The following is a 19,678-nucleotide window of genomic DNA, read 5'->3' as shown; positions in this document are numbered from 1 at the left end:
CACTGACTCTACTTGGGTGCCTGATAGAATAGAGGAGGAGACACAACTCCAACGAGGCAGGATGCCCTCTAGGGGGCAGCTTAAGGGCAGTCACCCTACTGCATCACACTGCAAAGCTCTGCAGGTGCAGGGCGCTGCTAACTCCCCGCTGATTTTGAAAAGTTCCCTGGTGTGGGCCTTTTTGGACACGTGTGCAGCAGATCGCACTGTTGCTGTTTGCAATCTATGTCTGAAGCGGATCAAGCGTGGCCACAACAGCAGCTGCTTGGGCACCACATGCTTTACCAGATATATGATAACCTCCCATGCAGTCTTTTTTGCAGATTTAATATCTCTCAGATATGATTTGGGTTAAATGAGTGTTCTTTGACCATGAGTGAAAGCTTTAACTCAATAACAACATTTATTGGTGAGTAGTTGAAAGTCTATCTAATCTATCTATAGTCTACACCAAGGAAGGAAATATTACGTTAAAATAAGAGAATTACATGAAGGAATACAGAGTATATTCCTGAAAAACTTAATCTACAAACATATTTAGGTACAACTAAAATGCAGACCTTTCCCATAATTACCCTTTGCACCAAGGTTGCATTCTGGTTGCTCTCTCATAAAAGTGTGTGTTTCCCTCCCATCTAGTCTGTGTATATCATTACATGCTGATGCCTCATTGGTTGGCATAGCGTGGCTCTAATTGGTGAGTTTCCCTATTCCTGGTTAAGGACTGGCTACATCTCCAATCCCTATTCTTTTCATAAGTCAGCCCCCTTTAATGCAAATCCTTGTGACTATTCTGAGCAGGAGCTTAACTTGAATTTTCCCGGGAAGTTAAGTATTGATTATGGGTTGGCCTCCCTTCATTGCATATCCCAGCATGGGATCATTTGAAGTGATTATGTGTAAAACAATGAGGTTTGGATCCCATTGTTTGTATACACAAGCCTAGGCACCGACTTGTCTGGTCTACCAGAGATTTCTGTGAAGATAATATGTTCCGCCCTACATAGATAAAAGCTAAATTAAATATATTCATAATTCCAATATTTTACAGCTATTAATGTAGATTTCACATAAACTCATAAGGCAACAAGTCCGTTGGCAACAGCACTTGAAAGATCCATATCAAAGAAAAAGGCGGACTTCTCCTTGCTCCTCATCTGGGATCTCCAACCCTACTATACCTCCAGTCCTCTCAAAAACCTGCACTGAGAGGAATGAAGGTATAGCAATAGGTGTCCCAAGTACTTGCAGCCAATCTGCTAGCAGTACACTACCATGTGATTTTAGCAGGCAAATTTCCCTACCCCAGTTACTAAACCGTAAAAAGAAATTTGGTCCCAGCCAGCCACATGCTCAGCGTCTGAATGCTAGCTTGGCCAAATTGCTAGCACTGCAACTACTGCCTTTTCAGCTGGTAGACTCTGCCCCCTTTCGTGAATTTGTGGAATGTGCTGTACCTCAGTTGTAGGTTCAAAAACGCCATTTTATTTCACGGAAGGCCATTCCAGCTCTCTACCGCCATGTGGAAGGCAATGTTTTTGTCTTGTTGGACAGGGCGGTCAGCAGTAAGGTGTATATTACCGCAGACTCATGGTCTAGTAGGCATGGGCAGGGATGTTACCTTTCCTTCACAGCACACTGGGTAACTCTGCTGGCAGCTGGGAAGGATGCAGGACAGGGTTCAGTACTGTTGGAGCTTCTTCCACCACCACGCCTCCAAAATGCTAGCGGTGATTCTGCCACAGCTCTCTCCTCCACCCCCTACTCTTCTTCTTCCTCTATGGCCTCTTCTGCAGATTTGTTCTCTGAACCAGCGGTGCTCCGTAGGCGTTCAAGGGGCTACACAAGCACTCAGGCAAAAAGATGCCATGCGGTGCATGAGTTACATAGTTACATAGTAGGTGAGGTTGAAAAAAGACACAAGTCCATCAAGTCCGACCTATGTGTGTGATTATAAGTCATTATTACATTGTATATATGTTGCGGTCATTCAGGTGCTTCTCTAATAGTTTCTTGAAACTATTTATGCCCCCCGCTGAGACCACCGTCTGTGGAAGGGAATTCCACATCCTTGCCGCTCTTACCGTACCCTCTACGTAGTTTAAGGTTAAAGCACTGCTTAGGGGACAGGAGCCACACTGGGGCAGTGATTCTGTCAGCTCTGCAGGGGCAGGCTCAGAGGTGGTTGATGCCATGCCAGCTTCAGCCAGGAATGGTTGTATGCGACAATGACTCCAACCTTTTCTCCGCCCTCCGACAGGCACACTTGACCCATGTTTCATGTTTGGCACACATCCTGAATTTGGTGGTGCAGCGGTTCTTGAGCAGGTACCTAGGCTTACAAGATCTCCTGAGGCAAGCCAGAAAAGTCTGGGGTCATTTCCAACGGTCATACAATGCCAGTACTCGGCTGGCTGACATTGAAAGGGAATGCAACCTGCCCACCAACTGCCTCATTTGTGACATGTCCACCAGGTGGAACTCAATAATGGCAATGCTGCATAGGCTTCACATGCAGCAGAGGGCCATCAATGAGCACCTGTGTGCGTATGGCACCAGGACAGGGTCAGGGGAGCTTGGCTTCTTTTCGCCACAGCAGTGACTACTGATCAAAGATGCATGCACTCTCCCATCACCATTTGATGAGGCCACAAGGATGGTGAGCAGCGACAATGCATGCATCAGTGATACTGTCCCTCTAGTCTTCCTGTTGGAGCACACACTTCATGGAATAATGAACAGGGCACTTGAGGCAGAACAGCAGGAGGAAGAGGAGGACTTCCTTACCTCTCAAGGCCCCCTTTATCCAGAATTTATTCCTGCAGGCCCGCCAAACACACAGGAAGAAGAGGAGGCGGAAGAGGATTATGTCAACATGGACATGGAGGATAACACTCAGCAGCAGTCATCAAGGGATGGTTCTCAGTCCCCAGAAACCCAAGGAGTTGTGCGTGGCTTGGAGGAGGTTGATACGGATCATGTGATCCTTAGTGATCCAGAGGACTCAGAATCGAATGCCTCTGCAAACTTTTGCAGGCTTTGCAGAATCAGGAAGGCCATGCAGCATAGACGCTAGGATTCGGGTATCAAAGAGAGGGATCACTACTGGCTTGATCAACCCTTCTTGATCCACGTTACAAGGGTAAGGTTGCAGAACTCATCCTGCCTTCGTAGAGGGAGCAGAGGATGAAACATCTTCAGGAGGCCTTGAAGAAAGGTTTGTACAATGCATTTCCAGACCCCGTGAGGTTACAATTTCCTGGTGCTGGACAATGTGTTGCTGAGGCTTCGTTCAGTCAGAGGAAGAGCAGTGAAGAAGGTGGCCGGCTGTCCGATGCCTTTAGACAATTTTTCAGTCCTCAGCGCCAAGGTCTGATCAGTTCAAGCAACCATCGCCAGCATCTGCATTACATGGTGCAGGAATATCTAGGGGCAAGAGCAGACTTGGAGACCTTTCCAACATCCACTGGGTTACTGGGTCTTGAGGATGGACCACTGGCCAGAACTAGCTCAATATGCAATTGAGCTACTGGCCTGTCCTGCATCCAGCGTTCTTTCTGAACCCACATTCAGTGCTGCTGGAGGGTTTGTAATGGATCATAGAGTGAGCCTGTCCACAGACTCCGTTGACAGGCTCACGTTCATAAAAATCAATCAGTTTTGGATCAGCAGCAGCTATCAAGCACCTGATGCTGATGTAACTGATAGATTTTTCTATGGATGTGGGATCCCTTGAAGACTGCCTGAGTGACTATCCTATTCCTCCGCAATCTTGATGATGCTAGCTTCCAACAATATTTTTGGTTTAGGGCACCACCACCACTGCCCAAGGCCCAATTTTTCTGTCCCTGTTTAACAGGGGCATGTAATTACAATTTTTGATCTAATATTTCACAGCAGGGCCCGTTCCTGCGCCCAACAAGAGTATCTGTGAGGGGTTACAGTGTTGTGGCACCACCACCAAAAGGCCCAATTTTTCTATCCCTGTCCCAGCAGCAGAAAAAAGGACAAGCATTCCCCATGGCTACCTGCAGAAGATGCACCATGTCCATGACCAGCACCGTGGACTGTAGACACAGAGCCTGCTTGCCCTCTTTTAGTGGCCTGTGAGCGTCTGCCTCTCTTGGTGGCTTTCTGGACATGATGGGGATTTTTTTTGCAATACCACACTACACTATACACTACACTGTATTCTGTACTGTGTACACCACCAGAAAAGTAGTAGCAACTGCACTATGGGTGCTGTGTACACCAACAGAAGTGTAATAACAACTATGGGTGTACTGTATTGTGTACACCACCAGAAAAGTAGTAGCACAGTACTGTGTACACCGCCTGAAGTGTATTAGAAAAAGTACACCAGGAACGGCCTGCAGTCAGATATAGCTAAACTGTATGCAGTGGATATATATATATATATATATATATATATATATATATATATACGAGACTGTCTGTATATATATATTAAATACACTGCAGATAACTGAATAACCTGCCTGCCAGACGTATATTAGAAAACATACACCAGGAATGGCCTGCAGTCAGATATAGATAAACTGTATGCAGTGGAGATATATATATGTATATATACACAAGACTGTCTGTATATAATTATTAAATACACTGCAGCTAACTGAATAACCTGCCTGCCAGAAGTATATTAGAAAAAGTACACCAGGAACAGCCTGCAGTCAGATATAGCTAAACTGTATGCAGTGGATATATATATATATATATATATATATATATATATATATATATATATATATATATATATACGAGACTGTCTCTCTCTATATATATATATATATATTAAATACACTGCAGTTAACTGAATAACCTGCCTGCCTGCTCAATCTAAATGACTCTCTTTCTCTCTGTCCACGCCAGCAACACACTACACAGGGCCAACGTGCAGGTAGCCTTATATAGTGTGGGGCGTGGACTTAGTTCCCCTGAGCCATGATTGGCAAAAGGGACCCTGCCTTTGGCCAATTATGGTTCTCTTAGCTGAGGGCGCTGGGATTGGCCAAAGCATGCAGGTCATGGTGCATGCTTTGGCCAATCATCATACAGCAAAGCACTGCGCTCCCGCAGTGCATTATGGGCCATTACGCACCACTCGAATTTGGCGTGAATGGCCTATAATGTTCCATTTTCGACGAACGGGCGAACAGCCAATGTTCGAGTCGAACTCATGTTCGACCTGAACAGAAAGTTCATCCCTATTGGCTACCATGTACAGCTGCACCAGATTTTGCACTGTCCAGTTTTAGTAAATCAACCCCATAAATACAAACCCAGATGAAAGTAACATAAATAAAAATTTATATATATATATTTTTACAACATAATTATGAAATAAACAAATGTAAGCAAATCCATGTACAAGTGCCTAAATCCATCATCAGGTTCTAGATGTAGCCTCCTTAGAGGGGATAAAGCACGTGTTCTTACACTTCAATTACGACTTTTGTTGAACCAACCAACTAAAGAAAAAAAATAATGGTTTGGGGGTGATTTATTTTTTTATAGGGTTATAAGTTTCCAAAAGGATGCTTTACTTGCATTTATATTTAACAAGCTAACATTTAATACAGATGCACCATTGACAAATGTGTTTCAACAGTAGTAGCTTTTTTCATTGTATATTATCTTTGTCTGCACATTTCTTTCCTGCAACCACAGGGAAACCGACAGGAAAATCCCTTCTGAGCCATTGTGTATAGCAGCCACTAGCGTAAGATTATAAGATTGATAATCGTAAGAGAATCGGGAGGCTGGTTGTACCCAAGTTGATCAATCAACTTGGTGCATTCAACCTGCCCATTAACAGTTCAAATCTTACCCAGTTCCTGCTGAACCGGCTGAGATTAGAACCATGTATGGCCAACCTAAATGAGTCCCTTGTCTGATTTATTCAGCTGTGTGTGTAATCTGAGATTTATACATTCACCTCACAATAAGCTTTTTATCAGAAACATAGTAGTAGTAGTAGTTCTGTAAGTAGTTAAGTTAATATAATAAGTTAAAACAAGTAGTTAGCTTTCCAAATGTATGAAAAGGAGCCAGTCACCCCACCTGCTGTTTGGACACTGTAAATATGAATTATTTTTATTAAAATGAAAAAAAAAAACTCAAACATTTAATTAAAAAAAAGTATTGTCATGGCTGTCATAATTATTATCCCTCATTATTGATTTTAACCCTTAATAATTACCCCAACACTACAGTGGAGCTAGCAAGGATGAGTGCCATTGGATTAGATCATACATTGATTTCCAGCACCAGTTCTCTGGTTTAGTGGGGGTAGGGGTCGTTGTGATGGGCCATGCTGATGGAAGATCAACCCCCTGGAGGTTTTTAACAATATCCGTGACTGAGGTATTACAGGCAGGGTTCTGTAGGTCTTTGTGTGTGTGTGTGTGTGTGGGGGGGGGAGTATACTCAGATTGGTATAATTTACTTATTTTCTATCACCTCTATTGATTCTGCATATCGCCTGAGCAGAGAATAGTCAGAACTGAGCATCATTCACAATATAAGCTATGTGATAGGATATGATACAATATATTGTTCAACATTTATGCATCCATTTCTTTCTACAGTTGGGTACAATTTTAATAATGCATGGGATTCACTTATATAAATAACTAAAGTGATTTTTACAATCAATAAAAAAATTAGGTACCCTCACTCTGTACCCAAATGTGAAACAACAGAGGTCTTTCTGTTCAAGCAGCTGCTGATCAGCCTCATCATTTCTAAAGAGGATGAAGCACTCCAAGCTGCTCCAGATTTGTTTGGCATAAAGGATCATTGGCTCAGAAATTCTTTGAAAGCTGTTTTCAGCTGACATAAGTTGAGTAGCTCTAAGCATTTCAGCAGCCTTGGAGCTGTATTTTTTATACCGTGTTAACTGAGTGACAGTGATCTTTATGGGCAGGCTCTGCCATAGCACACTTAGGTGCAAACTGAGCAGATTTTTGTGTTCTTCATAAAAAGTTATTGAACATTGTGCATGACATTGATGGTATTTACTATATACAGTATTTTGTTATTCAACTTTTTAATAATACATACAAGAAATATAATAAATACATCTCTGACATAGAAATGTTTCTAGAACTGCAATATTATAAATGTTTTGCAATGTACTGCTGTAGGTTGAAATCTCCTTAACTGAAAGCCAATACCATTTTATTAAGGAACATCAGTCCTGCAAGTAACAGCAACAGATGCTGATGATCCCACTTATGGAAATAGTGCTCGAGTTATCTATAGCATTCTTCAAGGTCAACCATACTTTTCCGTGGAGCCAAAGACAGGTAAGCATGTTGTTAATTTCAGTGTAAATTTTTCATGAAGTGCCTACAACATAAAGTAATTACCGCAGCAAATGTCTGCGCCATGTTAATTTTAAATTATCAATCACGTATACAAAACATGTTTTGAATTTTGAGTTGGACTTCTTTTTTCTAAAGTTGTTTGTTTTGCATCATAAGTAATCTAAATACATCAATACAGTAGAGATTTTGTAGAATGGCATTTGTACATCATAACGTTTGTAAAAAAATATTGTTATGCAATTGTTATTATTATTATTATTATACAGGATTTATATAGCGCCAACAGTTTACGTAGAGCTTTACAACTAGAGGGTAGACAGTACAAATACAATACACTTTAATACAGTAGGAATCAGAGGGCCCTGCTCCTTAGAGCTTACAATCTAAGAGGGAAGGTCAAGAGATACAAGAGGTAATAACTGTGGGTGATGTGCTGATTGAGAATATAAATGTACAGTTGTTAGGTGGGGGCAAGATAGGCTTCTCTGAAGAGATGAGTTTTCAGGGATCGTCTGAAAGTGGATAAAGTAGGAGAAAATGGGACGGATTGGGGTAGAGCATTCCAGAGGATGGGAGAGGCTATGGAGAAGTCCTGAAGGCGTGCATGGGATGAGGTGACAAGGGAGTTTGAGAGCAGGAGGTCTTGGGAGGAGCGAAGAGAACGATTAGGATGGTATTTTGTGACTAGGTTAGAGATGTAGCTGGGGGCCAGGTTGTGGATGGCTTTGTAAGTTATAGTAAGTATCTTGAATTTAATTTGGTGACTGAGTGACAGCCAATGGAGGGATTGGCAGAGGGGTATAACAGACACTGAGCAGTTTGTGAGGTGGATGAGCCTGGCAGCAGCTTTCATGATGGACTGAAGTGGGGATAGCCTATTTAGAGGTAAACCAATGAGGAGGGAGTTGCAGTAGTCGAGGCGGGAGATGACCACGGAGTGGATTAGAAGCTTTGTGGTGACATTGGTTAGGAAGGGACGTATCTTGGAGATGTTGTGGAGATTGAGGCGGCAAATTTTGGATAGTGATAGAATGTGGGGTCGAAAGGTTAGTTCAGAGTCCAGGATGACACCTAGGATCTTGGCGTGGGGAGATGGGTTGATAGTTGAGCCATTGATATTGACAGAGAAATCAGGGGAAGTGGCACCTGAGGGAGGAAATATCATAAGCTCGGTTTTGGATAGGTTGAGTTTGAGGAAGTGATGTGACATCCAGGTTGTCATCAGCGTAGAGATGATATTTAAAGCTGTGGGAGGAAATCAACTGACCCAAGGAGGTGGTGTAGATTGAGAAAAGGAGAGGTCCAAGAACAGAACCTTGGGGGACCCCAACGGAGAAATAAGGAGGAGAGGAGGAAGTAGAGTTGTAAGTGACACTGAAGGAGCAGTGGGATAGGTAGGATGAGAACCAGCGAAGAGTACAGTCATGGAGACCAATGGAGTGGCGTTTATTGAGGAGGAGGGGGTGGTCCACTGTGTCAAAGGCAGCAGAGAGATCCAGGAGAAGTAGTACAGAATAGTGTCCACTGGTTTTAACCGTTAGTAGGTTATTTGAGAGTTTAAGGAGAGCAGTTTCCGTGGAGTGTTGAGGGCGAAAAAACCAGACTGAAGGGGATCAAGAAGTTTATTCATGGTCAGATGGTCGATTAGTCGGTTGTAGACCAGTCTTTCAAGAAGTTTGGAGGAGAAGGCGAGTAAGGAGATGGGACGTAAGTTGTTGAGATTGGTGGGTTCCAGTGAGGGCTTTTTAAGTATGGGGGTGATTAGCGCATGTTTTAGAGGGTTTGGGAAGATGCCACAAGAGAGGGAGAGGTTGAAAATGTGAGTTAGCGAGTGTAGAATCAATAGAATTGTTGTTTTTTTAGTAGCTTAAAAGCTGAAATCCAGACTTACAGTGCCCCGAAAAAGTATTCATACGCCTTGAAATTTTCCACATTTTGTCATGTTACAACCAAAAATGTAGATGTATTTTATTGCGATTTTATGTGATAGACCAACACAAAGTGGCACATAATTGTGAAATGGAAGGAAAATTATAAATGGTTTTCAATTTTTTTTTTACAAAAATGTCATTATTATAATATATATATATATATATATTAATGAAAGAAGGAAGGTAAATATTATAAGCAGATTAAACTTTAACTTTATGGTGCTTTATAGATTTATTTTGACTATTTTACCACTTGATTCCCCAAGTCTTTTTTCCCTAAATCCCCTTTAGTCCCAGATGTTTGTTTTTTTTTGCAACGTCTTGCTTCCGCACATGATATTGTTTGCGTTTGTGATTTACCCTAATGTATTATATATAATTTTTTCAGTATAGATAAAGGTTCTGTTTTGCAGTAGGTTTTGATACCCATATTTTTATTTCTTTTTTTTAATGAAAATTTATTGGTAATTTTTGCATACAAATATGAAAGAAATCAGTACAGATTTCTGATGCAAACATAGAAAATAATAATAAAGTTGTATACTGATTATAGATCAATGAAGGAATGTTGAGTATAAATAAAGAGGGTGAGGAGGGGGGAAAGGGGGGAAGTCAAGCAAGATGATCTAATATTAAAAATGATCAATGGCTTGGCTAGGGCAGGCTGAGCATGATAAACGTTCAAAACGGACATATATATCTATTCTAGTATATTTATATACTAAACTGGTGAATAGGAGGTGATCATGGAGGGAATTAGCATTTTCCTTTGGTGCTCCCAGGCATGTAGGTGGACAATTAGGGCAAAAATGCTGAAAGAGAGATGAGGAGTAGACAATGATGAGGCGGCTGTGTTGTTTGAAGATATCAGAGCCGGGTTGTGGTCTTGTGTGGAAACAAGGTGGGGGGAAAATGGTTGACTGGGTGGGATTCCCCTGAGGAGGTAGCCCACCGAGTTTGGTAATAATTTTGCAATGTAAAGGTCCCATTTGTGGTGAAAGCAGGCTGTTGTTTGGTGGTTGTTTAGTATCAGGGCCAGCTTTTCTTTATGCATCAGATTCAACATATCAGATGTCATTGATAATGGGGGTGGAGGATGAGGTCCATAATTTGAGAATGGCCCTTCTGGCAGTCATATAGCATGTGGTAAGCCAAGGTTTGTTATGTTGGATGATGCTGGTTTGTGATTTTAGCTGTTCAGAAGAAGGAGTATTTAAAGAGCCAAGTAAGGAATAAGGAATATATATCCTTGCAAGGTTGGGTTCCAGTGACTGCGGCGACCAAAGATTCTACTTGATCCCAGAATTGTGAGATTGGGGGACATGACCAAAGCCTGTGTAATAGAGAAGGTCTGTATTTGTTGCACAGGGGGCAGTGTTGCCGGTCTGGAGATTGTGGTTGCTTTAAATGGGGTATTTTTCCCCCTTGCATGATCTTGTATTGTTGTTCGCACCAGAATTAGTTTGTTACGATTACACAGGTGGTGTTGTAGCCATCGATAATATGGTGTAGTGCTTCTGGAGATTGCAAGTCCTTGTTCCACAAAGTTGTTGAGATATGTTGTAGCGGTTTTGCATATAGGGAGTTCAGTAGTTTATATAGGTTGGAGATTTTATGGCATTGAAGGTCGATGAAAGAGTCTAGAGTTCTTGAATCGCAATTATCTGGGTGGGCATGTTTTACAGACAAAACAAATTGCTTGCTTGGTGTATAGGAGGTGATGAGGGGGTAAGTCAGACCTTTGGGCTATCTGGGGGAAAGAAAGGGGTCTGCCTGTGGAAACGTCAAAGAGTTGAGAAAATTTGGATAAGCCTTGCGAAATCCATGATATATGGACTTCGCAGCCTATAAGATGTATAGGCTGCGTATTGCTGCGACTGTGTGAACAGGGGTGTCTAATGATGGGAAGATGTAGGGAGGGTTGAGGGGAGACTCCCAACTTTTTTCTGAGTTCTCTCCAGGCTAGCACTGTGTCTCTTATCAAGAGATTGTGTTTTGGCGATGGTGGGAGAGATCTGAGCCCACAGTGCAGCAAGGCAGACAGTCCATTGGGGTATACCATTTGAGTTTCCAATTTGTAGTTAGAATACCTGTATGAATGTGTTTTTCAATCTAAGCCCACTCTCAAGAGGCAAGACAAGTTGTAGAGGTGTATGTTTGGCATGTTGACACCTCCTTCACATTTCGGGAGGTAGAGTTTTTGAAAGGCGGGTTTTTGAAAGGGGTCTGCGGTCTTGCCATATAAATGTACTTATAGCTTTTTGAAGTTTTTGGATGTCTATATGATTCAACAGAAGGGGAATGGTCTGTAGGGGGTAAAGAAGTTTTGGGAAACTCGCCATCTTAAATAAATCGCAATGTCCAATTAGCGAGAGTGGTAGGCTTGACCAATTTTCTAGTTGGCCTATGATTTTATAAAGACAAAAATGTGTCTGCGCTAGATGGAAAATGATAATACTAAAAACTAATAATATTGAAAAAATATATATAAACATACAATAGTAAGTGCTAAGTGCAAAAGTGAACATACATATAAATCAACGTGCTATAATAAACTACTGATAAATCAGAAATGACTGATGGTGCATACATCCAAGGTGCAAAGTGCTATATTAAATACACAAACTAGGTGCCCAATCAGGAGAAAAACAATAACATTCCTCATATGAGTCTTTGAGGTTCAACCAGTGTAAATCCAAAATTGCATAAAGTGCCCAAAATAGTGTCCATAATCAGTGAAGTTCTTCCATCATGTTCTTCAAAAGTGCAGCACCATAAAACATGCCTTAGTGCCCTCCAGTGATCCCCATAAGCATATACGCTCACCTTCCAGCGTGTGACACAGTGTTTAAACTCTGCGCTTTGGAGCCACTCCTGTGCTCAAATGGAATCAGCTGTGTAGATCTCCAATGCTCCCAATTATGATTTTATGCAAGAGAAAAGAAACTCCATAGCGCAATATAGTTTAACAATAAAGAATATTTTATTAAAATGTATATGGAACTCACCCCTTGCTGGGGTACTCACATGCTACAGGTGCGTCAGTGCACCCTTCTATATAAGCATAGACCAGCCGATCGTAACGGTATGGCGTGCGGTGCGGTGTGTGCCTCCAAATCTCCTGCTCTCTCTCTCTGCTGACAGCTCCGTCCAGGCCCCTCCCCTACGCGTGTTCGGCACCGGGATCACGTGCCTTCATCAGGGGGATATATCATTTATCATTTTGTGGCCCCAACAATCAGGACTAAGGATGAGCTTGGGCGTGTTATTTGGATATACCATATTTATCGGCGTATAACATGCACAGGCGTAGAACACGCACCTTCACTTTAAGAGGGAAGTTTCAAGTAAAAAACTAAAATTTTAAATAAATAACTGTGAAGGCAAAATAAGGGTCAGTGCCCATCAATGTAGCCTAATCAGTGCTCATCTGCAGCCTCCCCATTGCCAAGAATGCAGCCTCACCATTGCAATCAATGCAGCCTTACCATTGCAATCAATGCAGCCTTAACATTACAATCAATGCAGCCTTACCATTGCCATGAATGCAGCCTTACCATTGCCATGAATTCAGCTTCACCATTGCCATGAATGCAGCCTCACCATTGCCATGAATGTAGCCTCACCATTGTCATTAATGCAGCCTTACCACTGCCATGAATGCAGTCTTACTATTGCCATGAATGCAGCCTCACCATTGCCATCAGTGCAGCCTGATCGATGCCCATCTGCAGCCTCGGAGGAGACAGGGAGGGGGATGGAACGAGTGCCAACAGATTACATACAGGAAAATCTCCTGATTACACCATGGCCTCTTTAATACAAAGTCCTGTCCCTATGATAGACAGAACAGTCATCCAATGGCAGCCTGGGAGACGGGACTTCCTATTAGATGCCGCCGAGTAAACAGGTGATTCTCCTGTATGTAATCTGACGGTGCTTGTCCTGCCCCCTCCCTGTCCCCTTCAAAGCAGCGCCGATAAATACAGTATATATCTTTTGTGGCCCTGGGGGCCACAAAAGATATATATATATATCCAAATTACCAGGGGGCCACATTAAACAGGAACACAGGCCGCAATTGGCCCGCAGGCCGGACTTTGGACATGCCTGACTTAGGAGGACTATAATGAACCCAGATAGTGACTGTGAAGAAATTTAAAAAAAAGGAGAACGTAATGGTCATTAGAAAACTACAAATTGTGTTATTGAGGAAAACAGCACCTGTCACATATTCAAATGCTTTATTACCATTATTAAAAAATGTGAATACACTTTTATATAAATGATGCCAACCTTCTAAAACCATACTACAAAAGGAATGATCATTAGAACATTTTGAAAATTGCTATCCGTTTCTCTTTAAAACAAAACACATTGTGTATAAATTGTACATAACACCTAAAATTTCATGAACTTCTACTAGTTAGTATTCTTGAAGAAGGTGATGATTATGCAGGTATGGCTTGGCTCATGTTGTGCCGCAGCATGGCTTAGAATATCATGAAGTTCATCTTATCTTCCGTTATATTAATTCAGTTGAGCCTCGGGGACTTTATTTAAAAAAAAAAAAAAAACTTTTACTAAGATAACTATTTGATACAGCACAGATGACTGTGATATCCTTTTCTAGAGTCTCCCTCATTTAAATATAAAGTTTTAAATGCAGAACTGTTTTTTTTTTTTATGATCAATGCCTTTGCGGCCAGGGAAACTATGGATCTTTTCTTAGTTAACACCTTCAGGACTTTTCAAGGATTTTGTGCCTTAGTGACCTGATGGATTTTGTTGAGAAAATTTAGCTGTATTTTTTTTTTTTTTGGTTGCCGAAGTACTCAGACACATAGACGCAGCCTGTCTTCCCTACCCTTAAACAAAAATTGGAGTATAGCCTCATGTAATGAAAGGTGAAGGGTCTTAAATATGTACCATCATCCAAATTAATATGAAGAAACAAAATGGAGTGGGAATAGGGGGCAGTGGCTGATGTTGACCCCATAACATTCCCACCCTGAAAATAGCTGGACTATCTCGGTACTGATAGACAACAATACATACATTTTTTAAAAGAAGTTTTATTACAAAACAGAAAAAACATAGTATACTTATTAAAATTGAAAACAGAAGCTCGGGATTTCCCCAAGAGATATCTGTTGTTATAACATATAGAATGGTCTGGGTCTCGACTAGTTTCGCGGAATTACCGCTTCTTCAGGAGGACCAATCTATGAAAAAGATAATATAATAAAAACACAAGCATAAAAAAGTATAAGAGTACAATAATCATAATACAGCAAAAAAAAAGGAAAAAATAACCAAATTATAATATAGAGAACAAGCTTACCCTAAAGCTAGGTGATCATGTGCGGCACCAGGCCGCCCCACTCAATTCCCCCCCCCCGGCGAACAAGGGGGATTGTGCGGAATTCCTCTAAAAGGTAGAAAATATGAAAAAATATAAAAGGATGGAGGGCCTAATGAGTAAACTGGTTTTAAAGGTAAATGATAGTTGTCAGTTAACATAATAAGGGTGGGGAAGGGGAACAAGGGGGGCAGGAAAAAGGGGGGGTGGGGGAAGGGAAGGAAAGGAGAGGGCACAGATGGAGGGGGGAAGGAAAGGGAAGGAAAGAGTGGGTGAGGAAGGACAAGGGAGGAAAGATGGGGGGGGGAAGGAGGGAGGAAGGAAGTATAGGAAAGAGGGGGGAAGGGGAGGAAAAAAGGGGGGGGAGAATGGGTAAGGTGAGGAAAGGGGAGCTAGCTCCCCTTCCTTTCTTTTCCTTTCTTTTCCCCCCTCCTTCAGTTTTGAAGTCCTAAGTGTCTTAATATTGCTCCCATGTAGTCCCAATGATAGAAAGAACCCTTTATGTTTGTTGGTGGTCATCCAGTGGTGCAGATTTATAGCCTTTGTAGTGTTATCTCTTGCTTCTCATCCTGGAATAAAATCATCTTGGTCCTTTTCTATTAGAGACAGTAGGAGAAGAAGCAAGCGGTTGGCAAGGATTTTGGTAAAGAGTTTTATGTCAACGTTCAATAGGGAAATTGGCCTGTAGTTGGTAACTGATGTGATGTCCTTCCCTTCCTTTGGTATAACTGTAATGTGTTCTTCGAGTAGTCTAAAAGTTTTACAACCTGTTCCAAATTATTATGCCAATGATATTTTTCTCATTTACCTAAATAATTGATGTAAACAACAGTCAGCATAATTTTCATGTTATCAACTATTAAGAGTACAATTCAAATTTTATTGAACAAACCTCCTAATGATAACACTTTTTTTTTCCAAAATAAAAAAATTTACAATATACTGTCCCAAATTATTACGCACAGTAAGTTTCAAAACACTTTATAGGTTGTAAAGAACTGAAAATTGTCATTTGTTGTGTTTTCAGCATATTTACTGAAATCAAAAGCTATTTCAATCAAACTTTGAACAACATTTTAACTTTTTAAACATTTTAACAGGTCACGTTACATTTTAACACATTTTAACATAGGACCCCCTATTTGATAGCAGCTTCACAAGTCTTGCATCCATTGAACTTGTGAGTTTTTGGACAGTTTCTGCTTGAATTTGTTTGCAAGATGTCAGAATAGCCTCCCAGAGCTGCTGTTTGGATGTAAACGGCCTCCCACCCTCATAAATCTTTTGCTTGAGGATGCTCCAAAGGTTCTCAATAGGATTGAGGTCAGGGGAGGATGGAGGTCACACCATGACTTTCTCTCCTTTTATCCCCATAGCAGCCATTGATGCAGAGGTATTCTTTGCAGCATGAGATGGTGCATTGTCATGCATGAAGATGATTTTATTATGGAAAACATAGTTCTTCTTTCTGTACCAGGGAAGGAAGTGGTCAGTCAGGAACTCCACATACTTTGCAGAAGTCATATTTACACCTTCGGGGACCTTAAAGGGGCCGACCAGCTCTCTTCCCATGATTCCGGCCCAAAACATGACTCCACCACCGCCTTGCTGATGTTGCAGCCTTGTTGGAACAGGGTGGCCGCCTACCAACCATCCACTACTCCATCCATCTGGACCATCCAGGGTTGCACGGCACTCATCAGTGAACAGGACTGTTTGAAAATTTGTCTTCATGTATTTTTCTGCCCAACGCAGCCATTTCTGCTTGTGAGCATTGGTTAGTGGTGACTGAATGGAAGGTTTATGCACAGTTGCAAGACTCTGGAGGACTCTACACCTTGATGTCCATGGGACTCCAGAGGCACCAGCAGCTTCAAATATCTGTTTGCTGCTATGTAATGGTGTTTTAGCAGCTGCTCTCTTCATCCGATGCATGGATCTGGCAGAAATCTTCCTCAATGTGCCTTTATCTGCACGAAACCCATCTTTGCTCTGAATCGGCCACAAATCTCTTAATAGTGCGATGATCACGCTTAAGTTTTCGTGAAATATCGAATGTTTTCATACCTCATCCAAGGTATTGAACTATTTCACTCTTTTCAGCAGCAAAGAGATCCTTTTTCTTCCCCATTGCTTGAAAATGGTGCTCTGCTTAATAATGTGAAACACCCTCCTTTAGTAGTTTTTCCTTTAATTGGGCTCACCTGACAGTCTAATTATCACAGGTGTCCGAGATTGTTTTCAGTGATCAAAAGAGCCCTGAGACACAATGCCATCCATGAGTTAAACTGAAAAACAAAATATTTAATCTTTGTGACACTGAAATAGAATTTGCATAATAATTTGGAACAGGGTGTAAAATAGGGGGCTGTAAACCCATCTGGGCCGGGGCTTTTTCTGGCATTAAGCTGCTCAATTGCTTTTTTGAGTTTGTCTTCCGAGATGGGATTTTCTAATTGATGAGCATCCTCTTTGTCAATAGATTTAGGACAGTGTTTTTTTAGAAAGTTCTTAATAAGGGAACTTCGAGTGTTGTCTGCTGTAGAGCCGGCTAATTGCATACTGAGGTTATATAATATGGAATAGTGTGTTTCAATTTGGGATGCTATATCTGGAGCCACGACTTTACAATTTTTTTTTATATTGTGAAAGATAATATTACACAGAAACATTCTTGAAAATTGTGCCCACTTGTGGAATGGCGACAAACTTTGACCTTAAAAATCTCCATAGGTGACATTTAAACATTTCTACAGGTTACCAGTTTTGAGTTACAGAGGAGGTCTAGTGCTAGAATTATTGCTCTCACTCTAACGATCATGGCGATTCACATGTGTGGTTTGAACACCGTTTTCAAATGCGGGCGTAACTTATGTATGCATTCACGCGAGCTTGGCAGGATGGGACGCTTTAAATTTTGTATTTTTTTTCTTATTTATTTTACTTTTATTTTTTTATTTTTACACTGTCCTTTTAAAAAAAAATTAGTCACTTTATTCCTATTACAAAGAATGTAAACATCCCTTGTAATAGAAAAAAAGAAAAGCATGGCAGGACCTCTTAAATGAGAGATCAGGGGTTAAAAAGACCTCAGATCTTACATTTACACTTAAATGCAATAAAAATAAAAAATTAAGTGTCTTTTTAAAAAAAAAAAAAATCCTCTTTAAGTCCATTGATCAGAAGTGACGTTTGACATTGCTTACATCATCCAATGTTATGGAGCTGAGTGGGGGCCATCTTTCCCTCACTCAGCTCCAGGCCTGTCAGGGGTGAGGATGCAACTGTGTCTGCCGCTACCAACAGCTCCGGTAAGCGGCAGAGATGACCAGAGTGCGGAGCCCTCTTCCGCCCCTGATAAAAGTGATCTCACAGCGAATCCGCCACAGAGACCACTTTTATCTTAAAGAGAACCGCCCGCCATTGCTGAAAATATTGGGGTAATGGCAGCTCACTGCTGCCATACCAACGCAGCTACGGCAATTTTCACCAAGTGGTTAAAGCCCAGATGAACCTTTATCATTTATTAGGAGTATGCAGTCCCTTAAAGCATGAATAACAGCACAGTGCTTGCGTGTAATTTGGCCTCTTGTATAATCTAAAATACCTGGCTGATCCTGCCTGGTTCTGCCCTCCCCCTGTAAACTTACCACAGTTTATCATGGCTGCTGAGCCCTGACACCGTGGTCAGCTTACGTGCCTCCATCATCCACAGCTATCTTCTGCTCTCCTCCCCCCCACTTCCCTGCCTGTCACCTTGTCACAGGGCCACTCAGCTCCCCTTCCCTCCAATTCCTGCTGCTATAATAATTGAAATATATTCATACAATCCCCTCTGTATAATAACGTTATTTGCCCCACAGTTCGTGTTTTATAAAAATTATGCTGAATTTTACCCTATTTCAGAGCGCCTCTCGGTGCTCACATGACTGCTTGCCTCTCTCTTCATCTCCTCCCCTCCTCCCGGCTGATATCAACGGGAGTTCTCAGCCCCTCCCCCTGTAGCTGTGAGACTGGGAGAGGAGAGCAGTGAGCAGTCATATAAACGCCCGGAGGCGCTCTGAAAAAAGGTAGAAACCGTCATATTTTTTATAAAACACGTACTGTGGGGCACATAACGTTATTAAACAGAAGGGATTGTATGTTATTGACCAAGTGTCTTTACAAACACTTTTAGTTTAGTGCTTTACTACTGTATGAGGTGAATTTACTAAAGGCAAAAAAATGTGTATTTTGCAAGTGCAGTTGTTTCAGAGCTCCATCATCCAATCATGTGCAAGCAAAAATGCATTTTTTTTTCATTTTTATTGCATATGATTGGGTATTCTATGCAAAGTCAAGCTTCATTGAATTTACTAAGCTCTGGAGCAAGTGCACTTGCAGAGTAATTATTTATATGTATTGCAATTATTTATATGTATACAGTATGTATTTATAAATACGTGTGAATGCAAATAAACGTGCATGCTAAAACACAGCTTTTACTACATTTTTTCTGCTGCTTTTCTCCTGTAAGGAGAACTAAAAGAACACAGTGTGCATGTGGCCTTATGGTCACTGCAAAATGTTTTTTTTATTTTTGGTTTTATGTCTGTTTGATATGTAGAATATTATCCCTTTCCCTCCGACCGTATGCAGATGTGCAGCCTCAGCTTTCAGGGGTTATATCGGGATGATGCCCGCAGCTGCAAGTATCATCCCAGTACCGTTTTTTAGAGCCGGCGATCGGCTTTACAGGGATAACAACCGATGCAGCTAAAAGCCACTCGGCTGTTATACCGGAGGAGCGGGAGGGGACGACCCCCTCCCGCCGCCTCCCGCCGCTCTCAACAGGCCCTCCGATTCACCGGCAGACCCGATCAACAATACGGCACATCCGGCGGCTAGCCACAGACTGGAACAAAGCTGGAAATGGCTTTGTTCCAGTCTCCTGAATGTAAACACGGAAGCGATGTCATGACGTCACTTCCGTTTACTCGGCTGCCAATGGCGCCGCTTTTAAAAAAATATACAGTATTCAGAATCGCTGAAAA

At 41.7% G+C, this 19,678-nt stretch overlaps 1 protein-coding gene across 2 annotated transcripts in view; it reads left to right on the top strand.

Moving 5' to 3' along the window:
- The window catches only part of CDH7 (cadherin 7), a 430,878-nt gene that overhangs the window by 284,840 nt on the left and 126,360 nt on the right, over positions 1-19,678 (top strand). For both annotated transcript variants that reach the window (XM_073631278.1, XM_073631279.1), the window contains exon 4: positions 7,212-7,331. In XM_073631278.1, coding sequence (XP_073487379.1) covers positions 7,212-7,331 — 120 coding nt within the window. The remainder of the gene's footprint in view (positions 1-7,211; positions 7,332-19,678) is intronic.

This window comes from Aquarana catesbeiana, linkage group LG05, assembly GCF_042186555.1.
Source record: "Aquarana catesbeiana isolate 2022-GZ linkage group LG05, ASM4218655v1, whole genome shotgun sequence".
NCBI lineage: Eukaryota > Metazoa > Chordata > Amphibia > Anura > Ranidae > Aquarana > Aquarana catesbeiana.
The sequence above is the reverse complement of the archived record's forward strand: the minus strand, read 5'-3'. Positions and strand labels throughout refer to the sequence as shown.